General features: G+C 33.0%; 3 protein-coding genes across 5 annotated transcripts; 2 read left to right on the forward strand and 1 right to left on the reverse strand.

The window, feature by feature from the left end:
- The first annotated feature begins 72 nt into the window (after positions 1–72).
- Positions 73–3,160, forward strand: LOC101505061 (telomere repeat-binding factor 2). 3 transcript variants are annotated; one of them, XM_004509004.4, is made up of 6 exons: positions 75–424; positions 652–863; positions 1,282–1,369; positions 1,814–1,897; positions 2,198–2,550; positions 2,824–3,160. In XM_004509004.4, coding segments are annotated over exons 1-6 (888 nt in total). In that variant the 5' UTR covers positions 75–274; the 3' UTR covers positions 2,825–3,160. The 3 variants fall into 3 exon arrangements, with proteins under 3 accessions (XP_027192422.1, XP_012573675.1, XP_004509061.1); XM_012718221.3 differs by lacking the exon at positions 2,824–3,160 and having other exon boundaries at positions 74–424; positions 2,198–2,714; XM_027336621.2 differs by lacking the exons at positions 1,814–1,897; positions 2,824–3,160 and having other exon boundaries at positions 73–424; positions 2,198–2,714.
- Positions 3,161–4,088: 928 nt separating this feature from the next.
- On the reverse strand, positions 4,089–9,486 carry LOC101505384 (pentatricopeptide repeat-containing protein At5g67570, chloroplastic). Its single transcript, XM_004509005.4, has 9 exons — positions 8,815–9,486; positions 8,388–8,579; positions 7,691–7,772; positions 7,402–7,590; positions 7,194–7,307; positions 6,581–6,674; positions 6,340–6,497; positions 5,774–6,211; positions 4,089–5,034 (listed from the first exon to the last, which is right to left on the reverse strand). The coding sequence occupies exons 1-9, from the start codon at positions 9,387–9,389 to the stop codon at positions 4,225–4,227; spliced, it is 2,652 nt and encodes an 883-aa protein (XP_004509062.1). The 5' UTR covers positions 9,390–9,486; the 3' UTR covers positions 4,089–4,224.
- A 37-nt stretch (positions 9,487–9,523) lies between these two features.
- On the forward strand, positions 9,524–13,770 carry LOC101505714 (uncharacterized). Its single transcript, XM_004509006.4, has 2 exons — positions 9,524–10,984; positions 12,629–13,770. The coding sequence occupies exons 1-2, from the start codon at positions 10,433–10,435 to the stop codon at positions 13,478–13,480; spliced, it is 1,404 nt and encodes a 467-aa protein (XP_004509063.1). The 5' UTR covers positions 9,524–10,432; the 3' UTR covers positions 13,481–13,770.
- The last annotated feature ends 3,628 nt before the right edge of the window (positions 13,771–17,398 follow it).

Consider the following 17,398-nt stretch of genomic DNA (forward strand, 5'->3'; position numbering starts at 1 on the left):
TATTATTATTATTTTTAAAATTTGAACATTGGGTTATTAGTGGATGGAATTGAAGTGAATTTGGAACTAAGGTCAATGTTTTGTATGAGTTATATTTTATTCGTTATTATTAACACAGACTAATCACATTTTGACATGCTTTTCTTTTCAATTTGATGTTGTTTTCTGGTAGTAAAGGTTTGTATTCAAAATGTGCATGTAGAAAAGGGAAGCACTGAAATTCCAAGCTTAGCAAAGATTGATCTGTCACAAAAAAGCTGTTGGCTTTCCTTCTATGGGTGCTCCTAAGCAGAAATGGACTGCAGAAGAAGAAGCGGCACTGAAAGCCGGAGTAGTCAAACACGGGGCAGGAAAATGGCGTACTATACTTACAGATCCTGAGTTCAGTGCCATTTTGCGTATGCGTTCAAATGTAGATCTCAAGGTACGTCTTTTCAACCTAGTTGGTTGTGGGAAGTGTCAAAAATAGAAAGTTTTATTGTTCATTCATGCTCTGAATTTTAAAGTTGCACTACCGAAATGGTCATCTATTTTGTATTGTGTCATAGGAGAAGTATATAAAGAGATAGAGCATTTTTCTTTGATCGATTTGACAAAGCCATTGCATACCTTTGGTGTACTCGTGTATAATATGCTTTGAATTGTGAACAGGATAAATGGAGAAATATAAATGTGACAGCAATATGGGGATCCCGGCAGAAGGCAAAGCTTGCTCTTAAAAAGAGCCTTCCAGCCCCCAAAGTTGACAATAATGATTTGGCCTTGACTAAAGTAGCTCAACGTGAAGACGTTCTTGATATTAAGCCTCTAGCAATTTCTGGCGGAACACTGCAATCTCTTAATTCAAAAGAACAAGTATCAAGGTTCAAGAACTCTCAACTAAAAATATCACTACTTATTATCTAGAGAAAATAAATAATCTCCTGGTGTTTGGTTTGTTTAATTTTGTTCTTGAATAGCATTTAAACTTTGTAAACTTGTAGATGTTACACCCCTTCCAAGTAATTAGTTCTAGGATTGCATGTATCTGAAGATTCTCTGTCTACATGCACTCCTTGTATGCTTGTTGTGAAAAGAAAAAATCATAAATGAATTCATGCTTAACTGCATCTTAATCTTGTCATATGTCTCCTGTCAAAAACAAAATCCTGTCCTATGTCATTGTTCCACTACTTGCATTTATGAATAGTTGATAACGACATCCCATTTTGAGCTGAAATGTTGAAATCATGCAACGAGACTTTTGAATTACAAAAGCAATATGTTTTTCAATGATGGCAGGTTGGGGGATAATCATGTATTAGAGGCTATTGTCAATATGAAAGAGCCAAAGGGTTCTGATAAGGCTGCCATTGCTTCTTACATAGAGGTATTTCTACTTCACTTATGTTATAAAAGACTCACATTTCCCGCTTTTGTAGGCCACTTTTTAATGGCCCCCTTCTTAGGGATTGGTTTATATGTAGACTTAGACAGAAAATAAATTTTATTTCCCCCCCGCTGTAACAAACAATTTCCTTTTTATATTTATCAATGGATTATCTTTTTTGTTCTAAAATAGATGTAATAGTGTATCATTCTTCTTTGTGATTGATCTCGCTGCGTTAGAAATCTTTGAACTAACTGGAAATATTTCTCTCTCGGGTCCATAAAGTGCTATATCTTTTTAGATTAAATTATTGTGTAGGTCTTTATAGTTTTTTAAAGTGCTATATTTCTCCCCTTTCAGCCAATACTAGCAATACAGTGTTTGTTTACTTACTTGTTCCCATCATTGCATCGAAAGTAATTCTGAAACTTTTCACCTCTTTAGGAAAAATATCAGTGCCCACCAAATCTTAGAAAGTTACTGTCAACAAAACTGCAGAATTTGGTGGCAAGTGGCAAAATAATCAAGGTACTTTTATAGTCAGTTACTGCTGTAGCTAAGCACATCAGGCTCCGTGTGTAAACCTTTTAAATAGACACAGTCAATCTGGATAATATTTGAAGGCCTTACAAACTAAAGTGTTTCATCTATGACCAAAGTACTTTAATAACTTTTTTGATCTTGCTGGAAATAAAGAACAAAAAATGGTTGACAATGAGAAATTAATTGGTTATAACATTATGGATTTTCTTTTGGCAGTGGCAATTATTTTGCAATTAAATTCGATATATGATAAGTCTATCCTGCCAATGACATATACGTTGACAGGAAAAGCATAAGTACAGAATTATGCCAAGTTCAACAGTCTCTGAGAAAAGAAGAAGCGCTTCCTTGATGCTCTTGGAAGCAAGTCCCAAATATTTTCCAGATTTGGAGAAGAGTGGTGATGTCAACATCCTTTCCAAATCCCAAATTGATGCAGAGCTATCAAAAGTGACGGGCATGACCGCTCAAGAGGCAGCTGCTGCCGCTGCAAAAGCAGTTGCAGAGGCAGAGGTTGCCATTGCACAGGCCGAGGCAGCAGCTAGGGAGGCAGAGGCTGCAGAAGCTGAAGCTGAGGCTGCTCAAGTCTTTGCAAAGGCAGCGATGAAGGCGCTAAAATGCAAAATGCTTCATATTTGGTAGCTTCCTAAGTCAAGTCACTCCTTTAGAATCTTCATATCTTTATATGCTTTGCTTTTGTTAATCGTTACTTGATTAGAGTTTGAATCTTCAAAATAATTTAAACAAGCTTTAACCACTTCTGAATTATTCTGATGCCTATATACATAAGGCATTTCTGTTAGTTCTCTTAGTTCAGTTTAATTGATTAGTGTTGCTTTTTTCTGATGATGCTACGTAGTAGTGGTAGTAGTTTCTATTTTAAGCCTGTTTGTTGTTTGTGAATTATGCAGATGTTGTGCACTTTCGCTTGTTCATCATCTGCCGGGTTGGCTTGAGATAATTGTTCCACTACCGCACTTCCTGCCATTTTTTTTTGTAGCTGTACATGATTTTCGGCTTGTAAATCCGGAACATGCGGGACGATTTGTGAAACATTTTGTCAAGAGTCAGTAATAGCTTTTATTTTATTTTACTTTTTTTATTTTTATTTTTATAAAGATGGCGAGGGAAGGTTTCAAAGTACACTAAGATAACATTTTTTTAGGAGTGTTCCAATAGCAATATGGATTGTCATTGACATGCAAGTCATATTTCCACTGCTTGTTATTCTAAGACATTGTTACACCACTCTGACTAGGAAGTACTATTATGTTTACACATAATAGACTTCATTTGTCTTTTGTTTTTTGGCTTTTGCTGATGTGTATGTGTATATAGATAAAGTTTAGAGGCATTTGTTCTTTTTTTAATAGTTGTGTATCAGTATAATAATGGAAACGTTAATATCAGGTTCAGGAAAACACATTTACGACTGTTCTTTTGTAAATGTTATTTGGTTTTGTTTACTTGTTTTGTAAGTATACGCTAAACGCTCTAGTACTGACTTGATACAAATAATCCATAGGCTCTCTTGAGAACAAGCTAAGAACTAAAGAGTAAAGAATATCAAATTGGAGAAGCCTTCAACACAAAAAATCACGTGGACAAAATGATTTATACTTGAAAAGATTACGAGTAAATGCTCAATTGTCCTTCATATTGTTGCAGGCCTTTAGTTATCCACTTTCCAATATTCTAAAATCATCATTGAAATGCAAAATAATAATTTTATCCATTTGTCTAGATCTGTAATCAAATAAACCCCTAACATTATTTCACTTAAGTCCCCTGCAAATACCAACAAAGGGACAAATTAAATTAATATTTCAAAGATCATTTTGAAATATCAATAATTTAAGAGATTAAGTTGATTAATTTTACAATTTCAACGGCTAATTTGAGTACTTTTACCAAAAAAATTACTTACAATAATATGCTTTTCAACGTTTTGCATTTTATGCGTTTTACTTAGTCTCCCTTTTCCAATTACACACACGAGGTTGATCAAAATAAGTTTGATCTTACAATCTCATTTCCCTTTTCAGCTAGCATATTGAACACTGAGGGTATATTTGAGATTAAGGTTGTGGAGAAGATTTTAGAGGTTAAAATCTATCCGTTGAAATACATATGAGATTTTTTTGAAATTAAAAAAATAACATGATAAATAATCATATAATATTTCAATCACTTTTTCTTATTGATTAGAAACATTTTATAATTGCTTTAATTTATAAATGAAAAATAAGCCCACCCCTCCTTTTCCCTTAAAAACTCAACTCCTAGTCATATCCTAAAACAACTTGCAATATCTAACCACAATCGAGTTCAGAGTGTAACAAAGTCTTATCCTCCTCTCTCATTTCCTTCCATGCTTCCAATATTTGATATGCCGAAGGCTTGTCAATCACTCCATCGTCAACATCATCATCTTCATAGCTTTCATCATCTGAGAGCTCATCATCCGAACCATCCGAAGACTTGTCAAGTGCCAGATGATCACAAAATTCCACCTTATCAGCACATAAACTTACTTTATCGTCAATATTACAGTTTTGTGGCGTGCAAACCACCACATCATTATTGTTTACTCTGTCGATTTGATTACGGTTAACGGTAAATGTATCTGATTCAGCTTGATCACTACCAAGAAGAATGTTATTCCCAGATTCAGCACCTTCGATTATCGTCATTCTCCCTGAAATATTTGGCACATTTCCATTTCCACCACCATCAATTATCTCATTCAGACCATTGACATTTTCACTTCCAAAAGGGATGATACTTGAGATGTTTCTGGATGAACCTAATCCACAAAGAACATGCAATGACCTTGATAAATTTGAGACTGTTGCTTCTGATACAACATTACATTTACCAAGAGCATCCAACAACCGCTCCAGATTCTCATGATTGATTCTGTCTTTGTTCTTTTTAAACAGCTCCGTCCATTGCTTTTCTGTCACACGATATGGCGCATAAGCCATGGTGCTGAGTAAGATGACAGCTCGCTCGTAATTATGTTGAGCTATAGCTTGAATCACCAATTCAAAAAAGATAAGATGGCAAGGAATTTCTCCAACTTCCAGAATCATGTCAAATGCATGCTCCAGTAAATGCAACTGCATTGAAACCATATTAAGCCGTCAAATTCAATATTTAGAAAAAAAATGTATTGAATAAAGAAGTAAGGGGCGACTTTTGTGGTTCCATTGGCTAACAAGTAAGAAAACATAATTGTATTAAACTGATTCTGAAAATCATCCAACGATAGAGAAATCTAAAGGATAAAGCAAGAACTAATGCGGGTTCTATCAAGATCACATGCAGAAGTTTAAATAAATTTGCATTTGTGCTGGACTATGCATATGAGTGGTTGAAGTTATGAGATTTTAGACAAAAGAGGAGAGAAAATAATAAGAAATAGTATTATAGTGAAATATGCTTGATCCTGACTCAGTAACTTGATACAAAAGATTAAATACTAATCCCTTATTAAAGGGATACATAAACTCAATCTAAATCAATAACAAATCATAATAATAGTAGTAAGTAATATAAAATCTAATCCAATGAGATACTCTTTGATACTATTATAAACTGATCCTAGAAAATAGTTTAAGATATCCTAATTTAATATCAAAGATATTAAGATATTTACTGATACTGTAACACGAGCTTTATACATATACCTGATGTATTTAGTGCAAAATAATGATCAAAATTGTACTGACACCAATAATAAATTGTCTTTTTTCATGCATCGCGGTGTAAGTACAGTTTGCATGTAACAAAAATTATATATGATATAGTACTGAGCAGAAATATAAAATAAACATAAATAACAAGTATATTCTCTACCTTGCCAGCTCTTGAAGCTTTAACAAGTAATGACGAGTGTTTATTTTGATCCAAATGATAGCCCGAGAGAATCATCTCTTTGTACACATGCTCAAAATATTCCCACTGGTGTGCCCGTGCAGATGCTTCCAACATTAAGCTATATGTGTATGCATCTGGTACAATAGAGGTACTGCCACCCTTTGGGAAGTCATAAATATCCGACTTTGCAACCTTAACTTCCTCAAATAAAACTTTAGCTTTGGAAAACATGTCATTCTGGCCGTAAACTTTTAGCATGATATTTACAGTCCCTACATTAGGAGTACAATGGTCTTCCATATATTCAAATATAGATATGCAATCATCAATGTGCCCACCATCCATGGATGACCGAATCATGCCGGTGAAAGTAACCTCCAAAGGCCTAGCATGAGAAAGTCTTCTTATCCTCTCAACCTGCAGCCATATTTCAAGGGATGATTTATGGTTTCCAAACATGTATGGATTTTTTCAGGAAGTAACGAGTCTGCCATAAAATTTCTTGGGACAAATTTGGGAGTTTAATTGGAAACTAAGAAAAGTACCTCCGGAATAGCATCTTGCCATCTCCCACAGTTGCAAAGGCAACATGCTAGCTCATAATATACACTAGCAGTTCCCATAACGCCTTTTCTTTCCATGTCCCTGACAACTTTCACAGCTTCATCAACTTTACCTTCCTTCCAACAAGTTCTCACCAACACTAAGGAAGAGAGAAAGTATGTATATCAGGCCATCAGCTGCAAAATTTCAGTCGCAAATGATATGAAAGAAGTAAAACACTACCTTTATATGTAAGGGCTTCTGGAACTTCCCCACTTCTCCTCATCTTTCCAAATAACTCATGGACAAGGTCGTAGTTGCCCGACTCCAGCATTACCTTATAATAACAAGCATCACCTGTAAGACTTGAATACAAACACGCTTCAAAGATTCAAAGGTAATGAAATCTGGCAGTAATAGCCTTTTCTTCATTAACCAATTTTTCCATTCACGCATAAAGACTCTCAAATAGAATATAACTTACAAAAAGCTTGTTAATATTTTGTGAATAAAATGAAAATGTTAGGCAGCATGGTTACCTGACTGTTTATATAATGCAACCATAGAGAGCAGATTGCGTTGATATCACATTTTCAAAAAACGTTTGACCATAATAAATCAGTCAAATAGATCCTCTGTGAACAATTTCCCCCAAAACAACTGATATTGTACCACCTTTTTTATTTTTTGTTAGCGACATAAGCAAAGATAATAGTAACACAATAATTACGACTCAGAATAGCGGTAATCCATTTGATTATGTTTGCAGTTAAAAAATAAGAAGAGCCAAGTTATTTAGTATCTAACTTTTTCAAGATAAATAACTTGGCGTCAGATGTTGCAACCCTGTAATTACCTCCATTGCAAGTCCATACGTAGCCCCATTAGGTTTTAGACCACCTTCCCTCAGTTGCTGAAAAACCCATGACACGCCTTTCCACTGCTTTGATGGAACACAAGCATTAAGTACCTAATAGTAATTGAAAATTTTCGGTCAGTTTAATCAATCTGCAAAGTGACATTCATAAGAAAGTTATATGAAATATATTTAGTTGCTTTCTTACAGCATTATAAATAACCACATCAGGTTCAAGACTTAGATCCCAGTTCTTGCGATACATATATTTAAATGTTTCGGGTTTCTGCCTCATGCATTCGACAACATTCAGCAACTCTTTCAGAAGACCAGCTTGACCAAGTGTAACAGCAATGCTGTGATATGCAGCCATATCAGGATATACATGATTGTTTCCCTGATGAACAAGTTGGGAGTTAATCAATTCAGCAACATAAAACAACAACTAAAGACGAGTCCAATCACATGGAAAAACAAACTAAGTACTTGATTCTTACCCGCATCAAATTGAACATATTAAGGGCTTCCTTTGGCCTTCTTGCCTTCCCAAGAACTGCAAGAAGTTTTGTGTACACAAACCTACAAATTCATTATTAATTTCAACATAAGAGAACCAAATATGCAAAGCACTAAGCATGTCAAAAAACAACAAAAATGAAAATCATTTCAGACATAACCATGCATATTATTTGGTGGCTTTTAAAGGTACACCAAATTAGCACCAAGTACATTCCACATCAAAATACCAATCAAGACATACATCTTCCCAAGCATCTTGTCAAGAGTGCTGGCTCGTCCGAGCTTAAAAGCTTTTCTACTCTCTTTTTTTTACATGTTCTATTCATTAACACAATAATACATTGCCAAAAGCTGTTCCATTATGTCAATAGTAGTTTTCTCCAATATTTAAAACCACACAGAACATAACATAACACAAATATCTCAAAGTCAAATAGGGGCTATATCAATGCTATAGCGTTGAGGAGTTTTAGCAAACCACTATTGTTCAATACGCAATTTAATACAAAGTGTCAAATAGTGGCTATAGCAGCATTATAGCATTGCATCATATCAGAATTTGACCAAATTGTTATTTTCCGCAATTGACAACACACCACTTATCTCACTAAACAATAGCAGCAGTAGGCCAAGTCAAATTTATAAAAGTAATGCTATATTTAAGAAGCCAATCACCTGCTTTGATTATGTCTTTGATCCTTAGAATTATACACCCACTGAATCACAGATAGAGCTTGCTTCCAACACCTCTTAGCACTAAGCATTTCAAGAATTGTCAACAACTGACCCTCTGTAAAGGGCAATCCTGACAACTTCATCAACCTCGAAAATTTCCAATCCTTAGCCCCAATCTCCCTATCACACAACCTACATAAAAACCCAAAAATCCCTCCATAACTTGAAACAAAACAAAAAAAATACATTTTTGCTAGTTACACTACTAATTTTTCCAATTACACACAAATAAGCTACATGATCTGAATTGACGTAAATTTAGTTCACTTCATGTATGTGAATTCAGTTTAGAAAAAAAAAAAGAGGGGTAAACCTAGTATATATTCAATCAAAGCAATTCACAGCAAATGAAAAACTGAACACAAACCTATCAACAAGAAACCTTACAACCTGAGCCTCACTGCGTTTACGAGTCTTTTTCCCATAACTACTTTCATCAAACCGAAGTTCGTCAATTTCTACATCATCATCCAAAACCCACTTCAATTCATCCATCTTTCGAACACGGAACATTTCCTCAAGCTCCATTAAACTTTCCCTCTTAAGTTTCTCTCCTCTATACTCCTTCCTTCGCTCCAAAAACTCAACTGTTTGAATCCCTTCTTCCCACGGCTTCCCCACCAAATCCAAACCCTTGTTCACTTCAACATTTGCTTCCAATGCTTTTGTGAATCGTCTGTATTCGTCTTTGAGTTCTTGAAAGTGATGTTCTTCCTTCATTGTTTGTTTTTGAGAGTTGGAGAGTGGAGGAGAATTCAGGGCTTGGCGGTTGAGTTTTCGATTGTGTTTTTGAATTTGTTTCTTGCGGAGAGTGTGGATGATTTTTGGTGTGGGGTTGACACCCTTTTGAATTAGATTGCGTCGAATGTTGTCGGTGTCTGGTTGGAATTGTGCTAAGGGACGAAGTGAGGGAATGTGTCCCTGCACGTGTAGAGGTTCCATAGCGAAAGGAGAGAATTGAGAATTCAGTTACGCCATGGTTGGTTTCAAGATAATAATCATGCCTGGCGGCAACCAAAAGATATTTTTCCCATTTTAAAGAAAATATTTATTTTTTCTTTCGTAAAAATACACGGAACATTTCCTCAAGCTCCATTAAACTTTCCCTCTTAAGTTTCTCTCCTCTATACTCCTTCCTTCGCTCCAAAAACTCAACTGTTTGAATCCCTTCTTCCCACGGCTTCCCCACCAAATCCAAACCCTTGTTCACTTCAACATTTGCTTCCAATGCTTTTGTGAATCGTCTGTATTCGTCTTTGAGTTCTTGAAAGTGATGTTCTTCCTTCATTGTTTGTTTTTGAGAGTTGGAGAGTGGAGGAGAATTCAGGGCTTGGCGGTTGAGTTTTCGATTGTGTTTTTGAATTTGTTTCTTGCGGAGAGTGTGGATGATTTTTGGTGTGGGGTTGACACCCTTTTGAATTAGATTGCGTCGAATGTTGTCGGTGTCTGGTTGGAATTGTGCTAAGGGACGAAGTGAGGGAATGTGTCCCTGCACGTGTAGAGGTTCCATAGCGAAAGGAGAGAATTGAGAATTCAGTTACGCCATGGTTGGTTTCAAGATAATAATCATGCCTGGCGGCAACCAAAAGATATTTTTCCCATTTTAAAGAAAATATTTATTTTTTCTTTCGTAAAAATACTCTCTCTCAGTCCTATCCTAAATATAATAAATATAAATTTAATTATATCCTTTTATAATTTTAAAAAATATTAGTCTAGCAGTTTTTGTATGGGAATAAAATGAGTTTTCCCTCTTTTTTAGTATTTTATAACAAAGTCAATGTCACCAACCCAGAGGCCAGATCCATTCCTGATCAAGGTGAGTGAGTCTTCTACTTCAACCACACTTATCTTTAATTTGCTTTCCATCTTCTAATCATCATATCATTTTTCAATCAAGTCTTCCACACTTAGCTTTGCTTCTATTTCGTTAATTGCAATTTCCATCATTATTATTTTGAAAGATATATATAACGCAAGAGAAAATGAGAATAAATAACCTATGCAAAAAACTCATTACTACTTTGCATTGCAATACTAGAAGTAGATGTTGTGTTATGTCATGGAGTTTATTAGGATGCATACTTTTGCTTCATCTATATTCCATCATTCAACAAAAACATGAAGAAGGTGTAGAGTTTCAATTCAATGTGAATCATCCTCATCCTCTTTCTCATTTCCATGAACTCCAACAAGTTGAAAAAGAGAACTTCCAAATTCCACCACCAAACAAAAAAAGGTTACATCAAAGCAAGTCAATAACACCATTGGTTGATGAATTCTTGGATGAACATTCACCACTTAGACATGTTGTTTTCTTTCCTGATAAAACTAGTGCTGTTGATCCAATGAAGAGTAAAGGGAATGATAGTTATTACTATTACCCTGGTAGAGTTTGGTTGGATACTGATGGAAATCCTATTCAAGCTCATGGTGGGGGCATTCTATTTGATGAGAATTCAAATACTTACTATTGGTATGGTGAATATAAAGACGGGCTTACTTACTTTGCTCATAAGAACAAAGGACCTGCTCGTGTAAGTCACTTTGATTGAATACATAATTCGTTGTTTTAATCATATTAAGTGACTCTTTGGATTGAATTACTTGAGCTTATCTTGATATAAACATTTGTGAGACTATTTGAGAAAGATTATCGAAACAACTTATGACATGTCTATAGTTGTTTTCAGCTTATTTTTATAGATTTTCCAAAATAGTTTACGAAAATGGCTTACAACTTATTTAAAAACAATCTGTTCTAAAAATAATTTATATATAAACACTTAATTACGTTGTTTATCAAATGACCTAAGTATCATATTTGTTGGTTACATGAGCTTATTTTAGCTTTTCCCCCCATTTAATGTTCTTTTTATGGCAGTGCAAGTTTCTTAAAGTTGAATCATTTACCAAGCTATACTAAGAAGACGGTTTGTTTATAAGAGAAAATCTACTGGACTAGAGATGCACAGTTTTCTTTCTTATCGGCATTGATCATTCTTTGTCCACTAGCTAGGTGTATAGACATGTTTAATTCATCTTATTTACTATTCCTGATGAGGACCTTCTGCAGTTATGCTCCAAATAAATTCAAATTAAGTAATTCCTATATCTTGACCATTATCAATTGAAAGTCTTTGGCAGGGAAATTGTATTTGTTTCATGGGACTAATTTGGTTCTTGAAATGTTAACTTACTTGGACATATATTTTGTTACTCTTAAAAGATAATACAAATAAGCAAATGCAAACAATGTTTTGGCCAGAATCAGGTTTTGAGGTCATCAAAGATTGCTTGTGATGCCATACCTTACCACTTGTCCTAAGTATAATTTGAAATTCAGAATAATCTAAAATTATTTAGATAACTCATGATATCTATTGAAAATTTTAAAACTATATTAAATGGAGAAAAGTATAGAAAATATCTAGAAATATGTATTAATTAGAAAGGTCTTAGAAGTAGGTCTAGAGTTCTTTAACTGTACCTATAAATACTTCATTGCACTTAACATTTGAAATCAAGCGAGTTGTAAGTTTCTTCTAAGAAACACCTCTCTTCCTCTGACAAAGATCACTGTAGTTTCTCCATTCTATTGAACAGTTCACAGAATTTCATGATATAACAGCACAAAAAAATAGTTAACTAAGATACAAACCTGAAATGCTTTGGTAAACATTAATTATGTTATGAAATTAAGAATGCAGAGGTTAACATTCTTAATCAGAATGTAAATAAGTAGTTTAGATGATATGATTTAAGCTGAATGGGATCATTATGATTGATTTTGAGCTTATGTTTTATTTACCTCAAAATGAATGAGCTAGAATAGTGGATTAAGACACCTAAGCTGAACTTTTGAATGGCTGAGGCTGAAAATCAGTCTGGAGTCAACTATGCTTCACACAAATGAGCTTTTTCTAAGATGAGATCTTCTGCCATGACTGAAGAAACTGCATAGCTTTTACATTTTTTTCATCCATCAAAGATTCAAAACTTAGCATTTCCCTCATCAAAGGCTCATTCATAAATCCAACAATTATAACATGTACATATTTAAAGTACCCAAGGAAAAGCATTTGTTTCTTCATATATAAGCTACTGTTTTGAAGATTTTATTTTTTTTTGCTATCAATGTTATTATCATGTAATGGCCTCATACCCTAAAATTTCACCAGGTGGACATTATAGGAGTTGGTTGCTATTCTTCTAAGGATTTATGGACATGGAAAAAAGAGGGTATTGTATTGGCAGCAGAGAAAACAAACAAAACACATGATCTACACAAGTCCAATGTACTTGAGAGACCAAAAGTAATTTACAACAAAAAAACCAAAAAATATGTAATGTGGATGCACATTGACAGTGCCAATTATGCAAAAGCTTCTGTTGGCATAGCATTGAGTGATACTCCTATCGGCCCGTTCGAATACCTCGGCAGCCGAAGACCACATGGATATCAGTCTAGGGACATGACAATTTTCAAAGATGAAGATAATGTTGCATATCTAATATACTCATCTGAACAAAACAATGTAATGCACATTGGACCCTTGACAGAAGATTATCTCAATGTGACATCTGTTATGACAAGGATTTTTGTCGGACAGCGAAGAGAAGCGCCGGCTATGTTCAAACACAAAGGAACATATTACATGGTTACATCAGGTTGTACTGGTTGGGCACCAAATGAAGCACTTGTTCATACTAGTGAGTCAATTTTGGGGACATGGGAAACAATTGGAAATCCATGTGTTGGTGGAAACAAAATGTTTAGAGTTTCTACTTTCCTTGCACAAAGCACTTTTGTGCTGCCATTGACTAAGTTTCCTGGTTTGTTTATCTTCATGGCTGATAGATGGAATCCAAGTGAATTAAGAGATTCAAGATATGTTTGGTTGCCTTTGATTGTTGATGGAAGTGATGATCAAGCACTTGAGTATGGCTTTGGATACACATTGTGGCCTAGAGTTTCTATTTATTGGCATAAGAAATGGAAACTTCCTATGGGTTGGAATACATTCAAATAATGTAGTAGCTTTTTGGGTACATTTGTTTTCAATTTCACCAAGGAAGCATGAATCCTTTAGACGTGTATCCATCTATCAGGGATTTGGATCTTCTTCATTGTACCTTTCACTTGTTTTTTCTCCATTTTCAATCACCACAATGGTTGAGATTACACTTCGGAAAAATTGAGAGGTTTTCCAATTAAGAAGATCCATTTCCATGTATCAAAGACTTTTATGGATAATGTATATGTTCATAGATGTACTTTTGACACTTTTTTTAAAATTTATTTAGGGGTAAATAAATTTTATATTTTGTTTTTAGTCCTTTAAAAAATTTCTTCAAATAATAATCCCTTAAAAGTCTTTTAACAGTAGTTTTGATCATTATCTTTAGGTCTACTTATTCATATCTTTTAGATTTTTGAATGATTTTCTACGGACATGTTAAAAATATTATAAGAATATTCCCTTAAAAAATTTAATTTTTTTTAACAAAAGCTTTAAAAATAGATGTTTAATTCATTTCTTGTTAAAAAATTCTAAATTTTTGTGGGAGATATTCTTATCTTCTAAACATGCATACAAAAGATAATTTAAAAATTAAGAGGATACACATTAATTAAATTAAAAATACGGACCAAAATTATTGATGAAAAATATTTGAAAAATCTTTGTTTGAAGAATAAAATTTAGAAAGACTAAACACGAAATATAATATATTAATAGAGTCCAAAAACCTATTTAATCATTTTATTTATTATATGAATCTAATTGGTATTGATATAAATTGTCACATTATAAGAAAGTTTTACACATCATTAGGTATGTCAATAGACATAGTTTGTTTCCCCCGCCCTCATTCCATCAACTCTCCAAGAATACACATTAATAATAATAATAATAATAATAATAATAATAATAATAATAATAATAATAATAATAATAATAATAATAATAATAATAATAATAATAATAATAATATTAATAATAATAAAATTTAAAATATATTTATTATAATATATAAAATAAAATAATTATTATTAGACTTATCAAACAAAATTACATCTTCTATAGAGAGATTAAAATTTATAATATTTAAAAAAAGTTAAAATGAATAAGTATACATATATAACAATTAAATAATAAAATTTGTATTAGCACCACAAGTAAGTTCGAAGGTGGATATCAACACCTTTAAATTTGAATTTCAAATAAAACTCGGCTTCAATCAAAGTGATTTCTACCATCAAAGTTGGCATGGAGTTGGGTGGTTCCATCAAATGTGGGTTGTGTTGTCATCAGGGCCGACCATAACTCTGTGCGACCAAAACATTTGCACAAGACCCCAAATTAGGAAGAGCCTCAATTTTTTTTATAGTATATATGAACTTTGAAAATTTACATTTATATCTTTAATTTTATATATTGATCGCCCTAAAATTTTATATTTACACCTTGTGTCTAAAATAAATATTTATTTTCTAAATAGAGACAATCTTCTCTTAGACTAAACCTAATTTCTCTTAACTATCATCCCCTATCCACACCCACCACTTTGAGCATATGTAACACACTAGAGCCCAAACGTTAGAATCTTGAATCTGGATGTTAGGGTATTCTTGAAGTTTAGGTTTTGTAATTTACTCGTTTAGGAACTCAATTTGTTTGAAATGGTTAATTTATTGATTTTAATAATTCATTATCTATTAGGATTTAATCTGATGTCAGAGTTTTAGATTTTAGGAACTCATTAATGATTTTGTGATTTATGATGGTACTATTTGATACAAGAAATTTAGATGCTCTTGATTCTAAAATGATTGATTTTTAGTTAGGAAAGGTCTTAAAAGAGATTTTTTTCCATTGTAAAGGGTCATAAAAATAATTCGAATAGATCGGTATGCCAGAGTTTTATCAAATAGAGAAAAGTGCGATAGAGATTTGTTTGTTTATTCAAAAGAGCTTGATAGAGTATTTTGTTTTTGTTGCTAAGTTTTTAAAAAGAGATTGATAGGTCAATTTTAACAAATGATGATTTTGGTGATTAGTCATAAATAAGCATAGATCATATTAAAAATATGACCACTCGGTATGAGTTGTGTCAAATGCTGAAAAATGGTTAAACTATTGATAAACATAGTTTGGCGCTGAATTTGACCAGGTGTCAAAAATCATGTTACACATACTACATAAGATAATAAAGTTCACTATGTGTGCGTGTGTGTGTGTGTGTAAATTAACTTAACCAAATGACATGTATTATATAGATTGGTATGTGTAGAGTCTTCATGCATAAATCGTCCATAGCATAAATCTAGATGTACTTGCACCTAGAATTATAGGTGTATAAGACTCAGTTCGTCCCACGAACGCGATCTGACCCATAAGTAACGAGTTGAGTTTGATCCGATCAGTAAACAAAACAAGGATAAAAAAATAAAAAATAAAAAATAAAAAAAGACATGGACAATGTAAAAAAAGATCAAGTTCAGGTTACCCGTCTCGTCCCAAAATACATTAAGAACAATAGATTTTTTTATATTTTATTATTTTATCTTATTATTGATTTCACTTCACTAACTTAACTTAGGGTTGGAAAAAAATTTCTATTCCACGCATCTATTCTCCCCCCTGTGAATGCTTATTCATTTCTTCTCCTCCCTGCATCTTTTCTGATGGTGATTATAATAATTATTATTATAAGACAATGTTATTTTGATACTACTCTTCATTAAAGAGTAAGACTATTAGGTGGCAAAAGATTTACGAGTCCAAATAGGCAGTAAGTTACTTGTTTTGATTGAATCGTTTGTATTTTGTATGATAATGTAATGAGTTACTATTTTTGACTGAATTGACACGTGTTAATTGTAGGTGGTTTACTATGAACTATTTTAAAAAATAAAATAAAAATTATTAATTGGCGACTCGTCTTGGGACCTACCTTATTTCCTCTTATTTTGTTTCATCTTTATTGAACCCGCAACTAATCAAATTTGGTTAGATTAAGAGACGAGTTATGGTGGAAAGTATAGTTCAACTTAAATTGTTTTTCTCTTAGTTTGCTTCATCCCTTTATACTAAAAAAAACTATACTTTTCACCCTTACACTTAATCCTCCACAATTTTCTTTTACTTTTTAAATATGAAAAATTCTGAATATTAAGACCTGCATTTCTTTTTTATTGTTTTTTATTGAAAATTTCCAAATCTTTAAAATATGAAAAATCAAGAATTCCATATTTTTTGAGAAATCGAAAAATTTAGAACATTATTATTCACGTTTCTTTTTTAAAAATGTTTATGTTAGTGTCAATTTAGCCTACACTAAGATTGGGTTAAAATTTTATTTTAATTTTTAAATGTGAAAAAATTAGTTTTGATTGTTCCAAATATGAAATTCTAAATTTTTTTAAATTGAAAATTTTGGAACATTGTTATGTTCGAAATTTTTTTTTAGAAGCTAAAAATTTGGAACCATTTTTTTGGAGAATGAATACTCACTCCTGTGGGGAGAAGGGGGTATGGGACTAATTATAGGGGGTAGAAAGTATAATTTTCTTTCAAAAAGGAAATTTCTGCCAAAATTTGTTAAACCGATATTTGCTTAGCTGATTGAAGGAAGGCCTAATAGTGGGCCTAGTTTTGGTAGCTAGTGCGTTGTTAAAGTAATAATGGCCCTAGATTTGGTGTGGGTTCTCTTCGATGACATAAAGCCACACCCTCGACATGTCAAAAATGTGATCCAAAAGGAGTATACATCAATTTAATTTCAATTTCAATTGTTAGGCTCTATTATGAAACCAACAAAATTGAAATTTAACAAAATTAAACTATTCTGTTTATTTATGTCGGAAGGAGGAACTAGGGATTTTGTTTCAAAATGGAAAATATAGACAGATAGACAATATACCCTGAAGTACTAAATGAATTGGA

Source organism: Cicer arietinum, chromosome 7 (genome assembly GCF_000331145.2).
Source record: "Cicer arietinum cultivar CDC Frontier isolate Library 1 chromosome 7, Cicar.CDCFrontier_v2.0, whole genome shotgun sequence".
Lineage (NCBI taxonomy): Eukaryota > Viridiplantae > Streptophyta > Magnoliopsida > Fabales > Fabaceae > Cicer > Cicer arietinum.